The sequence below is a fragment of the Neoarius graeffei genome, chromosome 1 (assembly GCF_027579695.1).
Source record: "Neoarius graeffei isolate fNeoGra1 chromosome 1, fNeoGra1.pri, whole genome shotgun sequence".
NCBI classification, from domain to species: Eukaryota; Metazoa; Chordata; class Actinopteri; order Siluriformes; family Ariidae; genus Neoarius; species Neoarius graeffei.
Genome location: NC_083569.1, coordinates 7,185,114 through 7,201,423, shown reverse-complemented (window position 1 = coordinate 7,201,423; position 16,310 = coordinate 7,185,114). Strand labels below are relative to the sequence as shown.

Genomic DNA, 16,310 nt, shown 5'->3' with positions numbered 1-16,310 from the left:
TCCTTTATATATATTACATATGTAAATACATAGTATTACATATACTATAACAGTGATTTTAAACTATTCCTGTGTAACCTGACCTTCGTCCAGTGGAGAAGACACTTCTTTGTTAGACTAAACATAGTCTTTGTTTAAAATTGTCATGATTGATCCAAGGTTTCACTCACATACACACGTATAAAACCCCTGTATAGACCCTTCCCACGTGACGTCACGACAAACGCGGCCGCCATTTCGGACATGAACTACCAGTAGTCTACCACAGCCAACAACGAGGAACGACGGCGAAGCATCGAAAGGAATATAGCCATCAAAGAAAGTTTTTACTTTCAGCAAGACTTCCATCATGACATTATATTGTTGTGCACCTGGATGTCGTAACCAACACACAAGGCAAGATTTATCATTTTATCGGGTCCCGACAGATGCTGACTGATGGAGAAGATGGATGGTCTCTAAAATATTGGCAAAATGTTTATTGACATAGCAATCGTGTGTAATGGGAAGCATTTGCATATCTGAAGTGTTGTGTTTACATCAAAGATAAAATAAACCGATATGACAACGACTGCTGCTGCCAGGTTGGGGACACAAACTAGTAGAAAGGAAGTGTGCCAACAGACTTCCTTTGTGGTCGATTCTGCTTTAAGGTAAGATGCATTTAATTATTCGTCTGCTGTGGGTTTGGAATCGGTAGCCTGACCGATTCGTTCATGTTTGTGGTGCCATTTGTTTGTTGACGCGTGTTGAAATGGAAGACTGGTTGTTGACATGATTTCCAGTGATGCTTTGGTGCTGCTGTGGATCAGATGTGTTGAGTAGCCTGCCTGTTTTTTTTTTTTCTTGCGTGTGGTATCATTGTTGACGCGAGGTTGTTTTTTGAACATGCCAATGCGGACACGATTTCCCCTGATGAGTTATGACTTCAGACGCGATGCGTGTGTGGAGTCCGCGTGATATGTGCGTAAGATAGGCTTCTCATGTGTTTGGAGATCCGCGCTCTGAGACAAGCGCACCCCCCCCCAAGGGAAAAAAACGGACCCCCTGAAAATATCGGCATAGTTCGAACACTGGGTTGGAGAAAGTAATGGCAAATAGTGAGTGTACAAACCATAGAAGGTAAACTGTACACAGCGCCAGGGCAGCGTGATGGTATGTCTACTTTTAGATTGTGTTAGCTTATCAATGAACACACGCGTCACTCGACGAGTTTCACGTCTTTACAACGGATACTTAAATGTGTGTTAGGTATTATTGTTGCAGTCTAAGCAGTCATTGTAGCAGCTAGATGAGCGAGAACCGAAAGGGTCTGTGCCATAAACCGTTATTTCTTCATGTCCAAAATGGCGGTCATGTTTACGAAGGTCACGTGAGTGAAAAGGGTCTATACTCTCGTCTCAGGGGGGACTTGCGAATAAAGATTGCGAACTAAGGATTGTGGGGTTCCTTTTTTTTTTTTCTGTGACTCACCCCCAGACGTCTGGGTGACACGAGGGGACTGATCTCGAGATGGTGAGGGCCAGAGATGGAAAAAAAAAAAAAACCTAATAGTGTGCTAAAAATGAAGGAAAAAAGCGCAAAGTTTCAGTGCCGCTCGCACACCATTATCAAGCGAGTGTTTGTAAGCCAAACACATTTAAACAAAAACAGTGTGGCCTGTACGGAGTCCAATTGCACGTTGATGACTGCTCTTCTCTCAAACATGCGATCGGATTCCTTACAGGCCAAACTTTTTGTTTAGCATTATGCTAAATTTTTTTTTTTTAAATGTACATTTTGACATTGACGTGGCTTAGGAACACTCGCTTGATACAGTGGTGCTTGAAAGTTTGTGAACCCTTTAGAATTTTCTATATTTCTGCATAAATATGACCTAAAACATCAGATTTTCACACAAGTCCTAAAAGTAGATAAAGAGAACCCAGTTAAACACGAGACAAAAATATTATACTTGGTCACTTATTTATTGAGGAAAATGACCCAATATTACATATCTGTGAGTGGCAAAAGTATGTGAACCTTTGCTTTCAGCATCTGGCGTGACCCCCTTGTGCAGCAATAACTGCAACTAAACGTTTCCGGTAACAGGTTGATCAGTCCTGCACACCGGCTTGGAGGAATTTTAGCCTGTTCCTCTGTACAGAACAGCTTCAACTCTGGGATATTGGTGGGTTTCCTCACATGAACTGCTTGCTTCAGGTCCTTCCACAACATTTCGACTGGATTAAGGTCAGGACTTTGACTTGGCCGTTCCAAAACATTAACTTTATTCTTCTTTAACCATTCTTTGGTAGAACGACTTGTGTGCGCTTAGGGTCGTTGTCTTGCTGCATGACCCACCTTCTCCTGAGATTCAGTTCATGGATGGATGTCCTGACATTTTCCTTTAGAATTCGCTGGTATAATTCAGAATTCATTGTTCCATCAATGATGGCAAGCCGTCCTGGCCCAGATGCAGCAAAACAGGCCCAAACCATGATACTACCACCACCAAGTTTCACAGATGGGATAAGGTTCTTATGCTGGAATGCAGTGTTTTCCTTTCTCCAAACATAACGCTTCTCATTTAAACCAAAAAGTTCTATTTTGGTTTCATCCATCCACAAAACATTTTTCCAACAGCCTTCTGGCTTGTCCATGTGATCTTTAGCAAACCGCAGACGAGCAGCAATGTTCTTTTTGGAGAGCAGTGGCTTTCTCCTTGCAACCCTGCCATGCACACCCCATTGTTGTTCAGTGTTCTCCTGATGGTGGACTCATGAACATTAGCCAATGTGAGAGAGGCCTTCAGTTGCTTAGAAGTTACCCTGGGGTCCTTTGTGACCTCACCGACTATTACACACCTTGCTCTTGGAGTGATATTTGTTGGTCGACCACTCCTGGGGAGGGTAACAATGGTCTTGAATTTCCTCCATTTGTACACAATCTGTTTGACTGTGGACTGGTGGAGTCCAAACTCTTTAGAGATGGTTTTATAACCTTTTCCAGCCTGATGAGCATCAACAACGCTTTTTCTGAGGTCCTCAGAAATCTCCTTTGTTCGTGCCATGATACACTTCCACAAACATGTGTTGTGAAGATCAGACTTTGATAGATCCCTGTTCTTTAAATAAAACAGGGTGCCCACTCACACCTGATTCTCATCCCATTGATTGAAAACACCTGACCCTAATTTCACCTTCAAATTAACTGCTAATCCTAGAGGTTCACATACTTTTGCCACTCACAGATATGTAATATTGGATCATTTTCCTCAATAAATAAATGACCAAGTATAATATTTTTGTCTCTTTGTTTAACTGGGTTCTCTTTATCTACTTTTAGGACTTGTGTGAAAATCTGATGATGTTTTAGGTCATATTTATGCAGAAATATAGAAAATTCTAAAGGGTTCACAAACTTTCAAGCACCACTGTAAGTGGCACTGAAACGTCGCACTTTTGTCTTTAATTTTTAGTAGTTTTTCTAAATATTGACTTAAAATAGTCATTACATGAAATAGCAATACTAGAAAACCACCTGGTTTTTTGTGTTTGTTTGAGAGAACACTATATTCTTCTTGAAGCTTTCTAAAGTTTATAGCCTGTAAAAAAAAGTGCATTCATGCATCACTAATAATGGAAGCTAAATCATGATCGTGTTTAAAAAAAAAAGCCCAGTATTGACACAGCAGCAAGCTTTCCAATCATTACAATTTTATTGAACGACAGGTCAACAATGCGAAACAGTCAAAACCAACAATTCTCTGGGGAAAGAAAAACAAGCCAAACAAACAAAAAAAAAATAAAATAAAAAAAAATAAAAGAAAAAGAAAAAAAAGCCCTAAACGTAAAAAGATATACATTCCATATTTTCAACAGTACATGACATGAAACCATTTGTGTTTACCTCCCGGCCACGCTCCCCATTTCTCTCAGATAGCCTCCGATTATGTCTTCTTTTCTACAAATTCTGTTGTGGACAGTTTGCTCAGAAGGACACAGCATATTGCATGCATACCACAACATATGCAGCAACGGGCAACAAAATAACACTCTCCAATTAACTGCCTAGAGCAAGAAAGTATGCTATGCAAAAAGTAAATATACATAAAAATATATTCCTGGTTTATGAGCCATCTAATCTGGCATTTGATGCACATTTTTCAATCCCTGGCCATAAATCAGCAAGAGTGTGCACGGAAAAAATCATCATGGAACAGTTTTCATCAGCAATATGAAAACGCTAGCAAAAAATTAATCGACATAAGCATCAACATTTGCCCTAAACGGTCACATGTCACTTTTGAAAAAAATCACAAATTTCCTCATGGTATTAGTTTTTCTTTACCTTATAACTGGAGCCCTTGAACGGTCTATGTTCAGCAGAGGGACACAGTCAAAGGACTCCTCCTTAGGGACAACCCTAGCTGAGGACCTGATTCTACGAACTACGCCTGCAGCGTCTCCAACACTGTGAGCGAGAATGAAGGCAGCATTTTGTATTAGCGCCACAATAACACAGGGTTTAAACCATGTCAGCATACATACACGAGTACACTTCAGCAGTGGAGAGATTAGAATTGCCATAACAGATCTTTTTGATGAAAAAATTACTTCTTTTTAAAGCCAAGTGCATGCAGCATTGGTAAAGACAGGGAACACAGTCTACAGTGCCATCGATTGCTCGAAAAACAGTGACTAGCACACTAATAGTATGGATATATGCATTGATCAGAGAGGAAACAGCATTTCAATCATGTACAGAAATCCTAAATGCATTTTGGATATTTATGTATGCTATTTAAGAGGGGGGGAAAATATATATATATATATTACACATCACATTGCCAACGACAAAGCAATTAATACATCGGGCCTTCAACATTTTGAGAAATTCCTTAACGAAAATGCAGCAGAAAATTTCGGATTCACATCAAGACTGAGTCACAGGTCAAACAAATTTTGTGTCTTAGGTTAAGCTTACCTGTGTTATCGCAGCAGAACCTAAGGTGTGGGGACGACGCTGATGCGCATCGTGCCGCCAATCAACATTGGGTTATTTGATATATTTCGAGAGAAATCGCAAAGAAACGGAGGAGGAGGAGGAGAAGGAGGAGTCACAGGCAAAGAATTGGACAGCCTGGAAAATGGTAACAAAGTCTGCCAACATCCGAACAAGACATTTTGCATTTGCGAATCACTTGCCTCAATGTTAAGTGGTGCAGTAACTTGTTCAAACAGAATGCAAATGGCAAAAAAAAACCAAAAAAAAACCAACAACGATAATACAGTGGCATTTTAAAGAAGCTAGATGAACCATTTCTCATTCTCAGGGATGGACAAATCAGTAACCCGAGCTCTCAGGACAAGCCAATTTGGAGTTTATATTTATTTAAAAAAAAAAAAAAATCAGCTGTAGGATCAGTTAGAGAACAAAAACAAACCCTACACTCCTTTACTGACTTTCGTCCCCCCCCAAAAAAAAGGTTCATTTGATTTGTAGCGGCAGCGCGGTTCATGAATCCTATTCCCTTCTGCTACACGACATGCATCATGGGAGGAAAATGGTTCTCAGACCTCGCCGTTAAACATGTCGAGAACAGAAACGCTAGCCAGACTCGTATACTACGCCAGAAACGTCACCAAACTCGACTTTTCGCTTCCCGGTGGGCTAGATTAGAACAGATTTATGATTTGTTCACCCCTGATTTGTAAAACTGGATAGCCCCTGACTACACAATGTCAAACTTCACAATTCAGTTTCAAATACAAAAAAAAAAAAGCGCATATTTTAAGGATTAATACAGTTGAAATGTTGCTAGACAAATCTTAAAACAGTCTACAGGGTAAGACATCACAGGCTCAAGAGAGACTTCAGCATTTCGTACACGGTCAATCAAAAAGCAAACTGCAGCCCAGAGAGATACTTACCCCAAAAACAGTCCAATTCAATTTCAGGGTAGACAATTCAACTTTGTGCACTACACTTGGTCAAAGACAAAGCATTGACAGAGCAGAAACTGGGGCTGGCGTTATTTTTTGTGTACTTACGGAAGGCTCATTTCACTGGTGTGGAAACAGCATAGCCTCCTCAGCCCTAAAAACACACCTACAAGTCTATGCCAAACAGGGTGGGCAAAAAAAAATGGCCACATCGGGGTGGGTTCTTTGTTTTTCTTTTTCTAAATCATGACACTTGCCAGAAAAATATGCATTTAAGAACTGACAAAAGGGGCACAACTGTATAATACATGGTCATAATACAAGACACCTCATCTGGCCTGGGAGGAAAAACAGCATACTGACAAAAAAAAAAAAAAAAAGCAGCTTGCAGGTCATATCACATTGCTTTATGACATATTTGCTTACCGCTGTTCTAAACTGGCCTGTGAGGGGGAAAGTTTCTCACATTATGCGTCATACAAGAAGTAGTAGTCATAGCATGGGTCGCATACCTCACACCACCTTTCCTTAGATACAACTGTCTACTCCTACTGCCAATAAACCAGACTAGATCATTTCAGGTCACAGCTAAAATACCAGGAAATAGCAAATAATAATAATAATAATAATAATAATAATAATAATAATGCTGCTGCATAACAGTTGGAGAGAAACAAAGAGCGTCATTTTAGACAGACACCGAGTCTGGATTGTGTCCAACGGCACCCACCCATCCCATCCCCCAAAAAAAGTATATACACACAAAAAAAAAAAAAAAAAAAAAAAAAAAACACCTTCCCCACTTTTTACCGGCCCACTTACCAACACAGGAGGTTTCATTATGTTTTATTGCAAAAAACAACAGGCATTTTTAAAACTGAGCATTTACATGGAAAAGCGGAGAGAGAGAGAGAGAGAGAGAGAGAGAGAGAGAGAGAGAGAGAGAGAGAACTAGAGTATTTGTATAGACATGAGTTCTGAACTACATGAGATACAAAGAGCTGGAATGAGCAATAATAACCGCACTAAAAACAGTTTCATTTGATACAAGAGAGGAAAAAAAGTTACAAAAACAAATAAGCAAAAAAAAAAAAAACAACAAACAAAAGAAGAGAATTCTCAATCCGGAGCCATTTTGCAATCTAGTTTAAACGCAAACCAAGGAAATTACGAATCTTCATCAAGAGGCGTCTGCATCCAAACATTTAACAAAGGATTTTTTCGACAAGGTAGCATTTACTTTATGTCCGCTTCACATTACTGGCCCTGTGCAGAAGAAATACATAAGAAATACACAACATGTTAAGAGCAGAAACATTGACTCACTACCCCACCCCCACCCCACCCCATAACCTAATTACAGAGATAAAGACGCCTGTGGAGGGAAAAAGAAGAGCTTGGTTAAGTCTTGTGTCGCTGGGTTTCCAGGACGCCTGACGAAGCTGTGGAGGAAAATGTTATAAAAGGGATAGAGGAAGAGGGGGAACCACAAACACACAAATCACATTATACACCAGGGGTATGGAGGTTATTAGGAGTGTACCTGCTGGGCCGGCGGTGCTGCTCCCATGGGCTGAGAAGCGCCCTGGCCGTAGTAGGCCGCTTGTTGGCGGTAATACTCAGCCCACGCGGCACTGTAATCTGGCTGGCCTCCGGGCTGAGAGGAGCTCGCCCCGGCTGCCTGAGGCGCTGCCTGACCTGTTGACAAAGAAGATATGCAACCGTCATCGTCCACAGATTCATCAAATAACTGTTTAAGTTTATTACCAAATTACACAGGCGACTACAGAAAATTGGTCAAAAGATTCAGACTATTTCACGATAAAATCACCCTCGAGCGACTTGGCGCACGATCGCTTCGTCACCGTAAGCGAGGAAGGATTGCAAAATGATGAGCATACTGACGTACTGTATTAGGCCAAAAAAAGTGTGCGTTTTTCCAGTTACGTAGATTTCAAACCTAGGGTCGGTAGGCAGGCTTTTTTTTTTTTTGAATTTTTTTTTTCAAGATGGCTGCCATAACCTATATTTAGACAGGAATAATTTCACAAAATATAATTCATTTCTTTGCATGTCACCTGAGTTACACCTTCTGATGAATCTGATGCAGCATGAGACACCTTTTAACATGAATTTTTCTGTAAATATAACAGCTCAATGCACCATATGAGAGAGAGCAGCCCCGCCCCTCTCTGCTCCCTGAGTGGAGCTCGTCGCCTTGGTAACGGTGCAGGGAAAAGACAGAGTTCCCTCTCCTCGAACAACGCTGATTTACACGGAAACGAAAGGAGCTATTCACAAAATTCTTTCACACTGAGTGCTACAAGGCTCCCTTGAACACAGTAATGTAATTTTTTTTGTCCCTAGTGTAAAAAATGGACACTAGAGCGAGTTAAAAACAAGTGACTTTTCTGATTTTGCAGTAAAAGCGCTGCCACGTTTATAATGAGAGTCTATGGGAGAGCGCGGCTGCCCTCTCCTTACTTTCAGGCTTCTCATTCAAAAACTGTAGATCCTATCGCTCAGGGAGACACATTGTGTGAATCAAGACAAGTGTGACTACAACTTTTGAGAAATTTGTGCGTGTAGAGTGAAAATTGTGGCTGAGAAAACAGTTTAAATGAGAAAGTTAGAGCTTTTTTTTTTTTCCAAGCTGCCTACACTCTAAACTCCTGAGCTGCACTGGTGTGTAACGCCATAGACACCCATTATAAAGTCTGAATTTCTCCAGATGTGCTCATGGTGTTTGATCTGTGACTGATCAAAAAGTATACAGCCTAGCAAAAAAGTTGAATGCCAGATCCACACAGGAGAATTTTGTCTCTGTTTTAAAGTTTTAATCATGTCTCTAGGTGAAAGACAAAATAAGCGTTCTCTCTGCTTCTGTTCCCTCCGACGGCCCCGACACACTACTGCCTCCGCCGAGTGCGCGCGCGCACACCGCATGTCGGGGCCGCGGATGAGATCAACGAAGTCGGCGGGGAATTTGTGGTTATTATCGGTACAAACAGCGCGAATCACAACTTAAATGAGTGCGGTTCAGTTTGACATTATTGTCAGTCCGTTAGATAAACATTTCATTTTATTAAAATCGAAAATTAATATTTAGAGCCTGTGGGCTACAAAAATAAGTCATTAAAGTAGCTGGCTGGACTTAATTGTGTAGTCAGCTGTATGGCCGGCAGCCGGCGCTTGTGGAAAGCCCTGATTTTCCCAGTGAGTGACAAAAACTTCCGGTTCACGCCGTTGGGTTATGTGTAAAAGTCGCGACTGGGAAAAAAACTAAAAAAAAAGTTTAGGGTCGGGCGGTACGGATTAGGGTCGGTCGGGTAACCGGAAACACTTTTTTTTTTGGCCTTACAGTATGATATGGCAGCTGCACTGCTGTAGACAGGGAGAGGCTCCAGAGGGTAGTAAAGGCAGCACAGAGGATCATTGGCTGCCCTCTCCCCTCCCTGATGGACATTTACACCTCCCGCTGCCTTAGCATAGCTAAGAATATCATCAAGGACAGCTCCCACCCTGGCTTTGATCTGTTCGACCTGTTGCCCTCAGGGAGGCGCTACAGGTGCATCAGGGCAAAGACAAATAGATTAAAAAACAGCTTCTTTCCAAAAGCCATAACCACCCTGAACTCAGATGTGCTCTGACTTTATAGTCCATTTTATTTTACTATTTCATAAAATGTGCAGTACTTTATAAGATGACTCTCTATACAATACTTTTTATAAATGTGTAATACCACACTCCAAAATGTGAAATGCAACACGTACACCTCAGGACTGTGCACCTTACACACAACACATACACCAAGTCTGTGCACCTTACCTTACAATAATTCAAATGTGTAATATTTTATATCTTATAATGTGACTCTCTTGTGTAATAATTTACAATGTGACTGGCACTGTGCAATACTTTATATGTGCAATACCTCACTCCATAATGTGTAACACAACACGTACACCTCAGACTGTGCACCTTACACCTCCCTTTTTTTCTTCCCCTCCCCCCGTTCCTCTCTCTCTCCCTCTCTACACGCTGTTTGCACTGTTATTGGAGATGCTTTAATCTCATTGTACATGTGTATAGCGACAATAAAGGCATTCTATTCTCTATCACTGAATGAAAGGTCTGCACTAGTTGAACACCCCCATCACTTGGATCACCTTTCAGGCGCTCAAGAACATTTGGAACATTTATTTGGAAAAAAAGATGAAAGACTCAGGATTACCACTATTCTTGACACAAAAGGGATTAAAACTAAAGAAATGGTTAAAAATCTTGGTGTTTTCATTGACAGCGAGCTAAACTTTGACAGTCACATGAAAGCAATCACTAAAACGGCATTTTATCACCTAAAAAACATTTCCAAACTAAGAGGACTTATGTCAAAACATGATCTGGAAAAACTAATACACGCCTTCATCTCTAGTAGGGTTGATTACTGCAATGGCCTTTTCACAGGCCTGCCAAAAAAGACCATCAAACGACTTCAGCTGGTTCAAAATGCAGCGGCTCGGGTTCTCACACGAACAAAAAGAACAGAGCACATTACTCCAATTCTAAGGTCCCTTCACTGGCTTCCTGTAAGCTACAGAATTGACTTTAAAGCATTGCTGCTGGTGTACAAATCTCTAAATGGTACAGGGCCCAATTACCTCTCTGATATGTTGCAGCGGCCTAACCCAATCAGATCTACCAGATCACAACAGAAAAATTTACAATTAAAACCTGTTGTTAAAACAAAGTGTGGTGAAGCAGCTTTTAGCTACTATGCAGTGCAGCTATGGAACCAACTGCCAGAGGACATTAAAAATGCTCCTGCTGTTGGCAGCTTCAAATCTAGGTTAAAGACCAAGCTGTTTTCAGATGCTTTCTGTTAAATAATAAATATTTTTACATTTTTTATAATCTTTACTTTCTCTGAATGTTTTAAATTTACTTTAACTTTATTCTATTTTATTCTGCTAGTTTTTTTTTCCTCCCTTCCTCTTTCTTTTTCTCCTTTTTCTTTTTGGCATTTTAATATTTTATTTCTACTATTGTTTAATTCTTATTATTTTCTTTTAATTCTTTTAATTAATTATTTTAGAATAAAGATAAAATTATTTTATGTAATTTTATTTCTCTATTGTTTACTGTTTTTGTTTTTACTTCTGTAAAGCACATTGAACTGCCATTGTGTATGAAATGTGCTATATAAATAAACTTGCCTTGCCATGTGCAATAGAGATCTTGCAGTCACGTGACCGGAAAGTACACAACCCCCATCTTGTCGGTCAAAAACACCGCTGAATACTGCTGCACTCATGTACAGAATGGATCAATTTCAACCGACGGACTACACGGCTCATTTTTCTAATGAACAGATAACTAGATACATGTCTAAAATAAACGATCTACAGATTTGTGACCCTTATGGCTTACCGGACGTAGTTTTCACGACCGGATTTTGAACTGCCAGCGGAATACCTGGACGTGTATGATTACCTCATTAACTTTCCCTCGCTGTTCAGTGGTGAAGCACTGCGTGCTTATAAATCTCTGGACAGTTATCTCTACAGAAATTCAGGATTTGTCAGCGACTCAGATGTGGCATCTTGTAAACAAGAAAATAATCCTCATTGGATGGGTAAGTCACTTAAGTATTGAGTATAGCACTGACCAGCCGATTATAGAATAGAATAAGGCAATTCCAAATCGTCCGTCTTGTTTACATGGATCTGGCGTTGGAGAGGTAGAGGCTTGGCAGTGGAGGTTTGAGTAGCTGTTTTCTGAGCTTAGTCAACAGGCCGGCTCTGCAGCCTCGCTTTTGCTTCTGCTCCCGGCGCCGCCTCCTTCGCTTTGCTTCCGATAACAATCCACAGAGACCCTGCTGGTCTCGCCCGGAATGTTATTTATTTATTTTTTTTCTCGTCCGGAATGTTGTGCATGCGATGGAAATCGCTACAAACCGTCATTTTCTGCTGGAAACCCATGTCCAGTAAGTCCATACGGTTGTAGTGGATATTGAAGTCCGGTACAGACGAACAACACGCAAAAATACACACAAAAAACGTGCACAGGTAGGGAGAGCTTGTAGCCGCAGCCGTTGTAGTAGAATTGTATATAGTAGGGTTTTCCAGAAGAAAAGGTAGAAGTACAAGTAGAAGGCGGAATATGGCGTTTGACCGACACGATGGCGTCTGTCACAATCTGGATCGGCTGTGACGTCACATGCAAGTGCTCCATACAAGGATATTTAAAAAATAAAAAATAATAATTTGAGCCTCGACACTAATCACATTCCTATTTATAACTGACCATGCCGAAGTTTCCCCAAAAGCATCGCAGCACAAAGATCATTAAATGGTAGAGCAAGCAGCACAATGAACACTCTCTCTCTCTCCTAGTTAAAGTGCACATCACAGGCAAATTCAGGAGCGAGATCAGTGTAATTCTCCGATTTTATATTCAACTTTGGTCAAATATCTCTCACATTTTGCGCAACACCAGAAAAATTCAGTTGAAATCAAGCCATTTGAGGCGAATTGGTCCGCCTCTGAAAAAAACTGGCATTTGGATTTCCCAGGAAACACTGATGTACGGGACGCCTCATTCTGAATCCTACGTCAGCGCTGGTTTATGAGAAAACGACCTGGTGGTTTTCTGCAAATTTCTTCAACGTTATCGTGTAATTATTAAAATGGTTAACAGATGTATCGTAGGAGGGTGTAGCAACACCAATCATGATGGGATTAATACTCATCATTTTCCAAAAGACCGGACAATGAGAGAGAAACGGGAGCGCTTGGTCTACACAGGTTGTGCACTGAAACAGTGCAAAGCTCGCGCAGCCCGCTGGCGCTTCCGCTTGTGACGTCACGAATCTGGCTCCGGACTCCCTTGGGATTTTTTCAGATGCGTTTTGTTGTTTAATTTTTTTCTGCTGTATCAGATGACCTTGTGCAAAATTACCCTTCTGGATGAGGGTGTAAAGGGACGTACTTTCATATCTCATCTCATTATCTCTAGTCGCTTTATCCTGTTCTACAGGGTCGCAGGCGAGCTGGAGCCTATCCCAGCTGACTACGGGCGAAAGGCAGGGTACACCCTGGACAAGTCGCCAGGTCATCACAGGGCTGACACATAGACACAGACAACCATTCACACTCACATTCGCACCTACGCTCAATTTAGAGTCACCAGTTAACCTAACCTGCATGTCTTTGGACTGTGGGGGAACCCGGAGCACCCGGAGGAAACCCATGCGGACACGGGGAGAACATGCAAACTCCGCACAGAAAGGCCCTCGCCGGCCACGGGGCTCGAACCCGGACCTTCTTGCTGTGAGGCGACAGCGCTAACCACTACACCACCGTGCCGCCCCGTACTTTCATATATTAAAAAAAAAAAAAAAAAAGGCCAGAATATGCCCTTTAAGATGCTCTTAGTGTTAAGAGGCTTTTGGGAAACCCACCACATGTTTGTCACTGGCTCTTGAAATTAGAGATGAAAGTGGAGCAAACAACAATACCCTGAAATTTTGAAAACGCGGTGATTTTCCTGGCGACACAGTTCATTACTTTGGAAAAAAAAAATATATATATCAGACAGTTGAAGGTAAACTCAGCAAAATCCCAAACCAGTACTGTTAAAAAGTAAAAGGTCTGTTAGAGTTTCTAAAGCTTTCAATGTTGGGGACGTTGAGCCTCGTTTATCAATCTTTTAGTAGAGTTGTGCGTTTGCGTAAGCTAAAGTGAACTAAAAATTTCCTATTCATATTTATGCGAGTTGAAGCCAATTGTAGTTCGTATTGTCTGTAAATTTAAACACATCAATGAATACCAAATTTCTCATGTAAATCAGGGGCGTAGCTAGGATTTTTCAGGGTGGGGTCACACACTGACTGGCAGCCTGAGTACATTATGTAACAAAAAATAATTACCATTGCTAGTTTTAGGCAGCTTAGAAACCGGCTCTTCCATTATTGCCGTTTCTTCCACGTTTTCTTGATGCTGTGTTCTAGAAACGGCACTCAAACTTGGCTTCGAAGCCACAAAATGAAACTTTGATGGAAAATATATATAATAAATTGCTGACCTCTCTTCACGTCGAAAGAAGGAGGAAAGTTTCGCTTGTTTTGACATGGCGAATTAAGAACATGAGAAAATACTCAATTCGCAACTAAAAAGACTGCAGCTATACTGGCAGCTTGAACATGCTTTCTAGTGCGATTGTGTTGCGCTTGCGCAGAACGGTGTCAGTCCTGCGCGCCTAACGAGCTCCGGCACGCGCGCCGTTAACAAAGAACATCTGTCTTTAATCAATAAACTATGTCTGGGCTGTTTAAGGACCGCGCCCATGCAAGGACTATGCGAAGTATTACGCCGCGTCCAGAAACACGGAAAATAAATTTCTTCATTCGGAAAACCGGACATTTTCAAGAGTTGTGTCAAATATCCGGATTTCCGGAAGCAGTGTTTCCCCACACATTGACGAGACTAATGGCAGCCCACCATAGTCTAATTTACGCCGCCATAGTCTCAGTCCGCGCCTGCCCGCCGACACTGACACACCCAGCCTGACATTGCGTGCGTTGTCTATCTTGAGACAGCGTGAAGAGACAACTCTGATAAGCTACATCCTGCCTGCATCTACATGTTAAGGTAAGTTTATACAACTTTATGTAGCCTTTGACACAATTGAGGTGGTGACATTTAGGCTACGCTATTATGCTTTATAGGCGTATGGAGAGCACATTGATGAGACCCTCCAGGATTTCGCGATGTTGCGATTTGCAACTTCAACGCAAATTCAACCAATCCCCGCGAATTCAGGGCAGTGTTGCAATTATATCCAATCACCGCAACTTTCCCGCAAATTTGACCAATCGTTGGCGTCGTCTTGAGGTGACGTCGACAAACTACCTTCCGCCTTACTTCCGTGTATACGTTCAAGAGAAGCAGCATGTGCGCAGTGTTGCCAGATTGGGCGGTTTCACGTCCAATTGGGCGGTTTTAAGTGCATTTTGGCGGGTTTTGAACATATTTTGGGCTGGAAAACGTCAGCAGTATCTGGCAACACTGCATGTGCGAGTCAGTGTTTATATAGGCTTAAATTCTGTTACTGAAAGTGTGTTATGTTTACAGTGAAGGACTGTGTGCACTTTATTTTTTTTTTTTTACTCAATACAAGAAATTAATGGATGCCAACATTTTTGCCAAAATGGTATTTTATTTTCCATTGTTCAGGCAGCTTCAGCATCATACTGTGAGATTCTGTTCAAATTGTTTTTTTCTTCTATGAAGCCTGAGCCATTTATTTTATTAGTTTATAATTATTGTTTAATTTAGTCTTCAGGAGAGACTGCCTGCACACAGTACTAGTATTAATAGTTTTTTTCTTACATGAAAGCTGAGGCATTTATATTATATTTTAAGGGAACTTCATGTTGTGCTGTGAGGTTCTTTGCACATTAACTTTTGAACCAACAGGTGCATTTGGATAAGTAAAGCCTATTTTTCTGCATTTTTATAGTCCTGGTCATCCTTTATATTGGTAAAGTTGTTTAAAGGACCATTTCTCAGTGTCTGTTTTTTTTAAATCAATAGTTTTTCAGTAATAACTTAATATTTAACATATCACTCAATTTTAATCACAAAAAGAGAAAATCGCAACAATTTCTCGCAACTTTCACTTCCTCCTGCGATGTAATCGCAACAAAAACCTAAAAAACACTACAACTTTCATCGCAATTTTTTGGAAACCCCCCCCGCAACATCAGACATTTTATCCCACAACAATCACAAAAAAGGCCCGCGGAATCCTGGGGGGACTGATTGATGGATGATGTTAAGTGTATTGTTTCAGTAAAATTACTTTGTCCAGACGGCAATATTAGTTAGCCCTACGTAGTTATCTAATTCGTCAAATTAACTTTATCATCCTACCAGGATCAGATCGTTTCCAAATTCACCGGCGAAGTGCTTCCCGCTTGACACTGTATGTGGGCAGTCTATCCAAGTGATGGAGACGTGAAGTGACCGCAGCGATAAAATAATCTAGGTCTGCATGTACATGTTAAAAGGGAAAAGTATTCTATTCAAACAGAGAGCGAACTTCGATGTAGAGCCCTGCACTCCCGCGGGAGTCCCGTGGGACCCGTCGCAAAGCAGTGCGGCGCGGGACAAATTTTGAAAGTTCATTGCGGGCACGGGCGGGACCGGAAGTGCACATATTCAGGCGGGAGCGGGACTGCACATATGCGGCGCGGGTGGGAGCGGTGATAAGCTGCAGTCCCGCTAACTAAAAACGTGTTTGAAATAAAATTTGTAAATTAATTTATGTCTATCATATATAATTTGTGCTGGATATTTTATGTGGCATTAATAAAAACAT

At 41.2% G+C, this 16,310-nt stretch overlaps 1 protein-coding gene across 5 annotated transcripts in view; it reads right to left on the bottom strand.

Annotated features, from left to right (window-relative positions):
- Positions 1-3,677: 3,677 nt before the first annotated feature.
- Positions 3,678-16,310, bottom strand: part of fubp1 (far upstream element (FUSE) binding protein 1) — a 37,260-nt gene continuing 24,627 nt past the window's right edge. For 3 of the 5 annotated variants that reach the window (XM_060929039.1, XM_060929055.1, XM_060929074.1), the window contains one exon: positions 7,255-7,625. In XM_060929039.1, coding sequence (XP_060785022.1) covers positions 7,459-7,625 — 167 coding nt within the window. In that variant the 3' untranslated portion in view covers positions 7,255-7,458. Of the gene's footprint in view, positions 7,194-7,254; positions 7,626-16,310 lie in introns of those variants that run through there. The other 2 variants (XM_060929048.1, XM_060929065.1) reach the window with 2 other exon arrangements.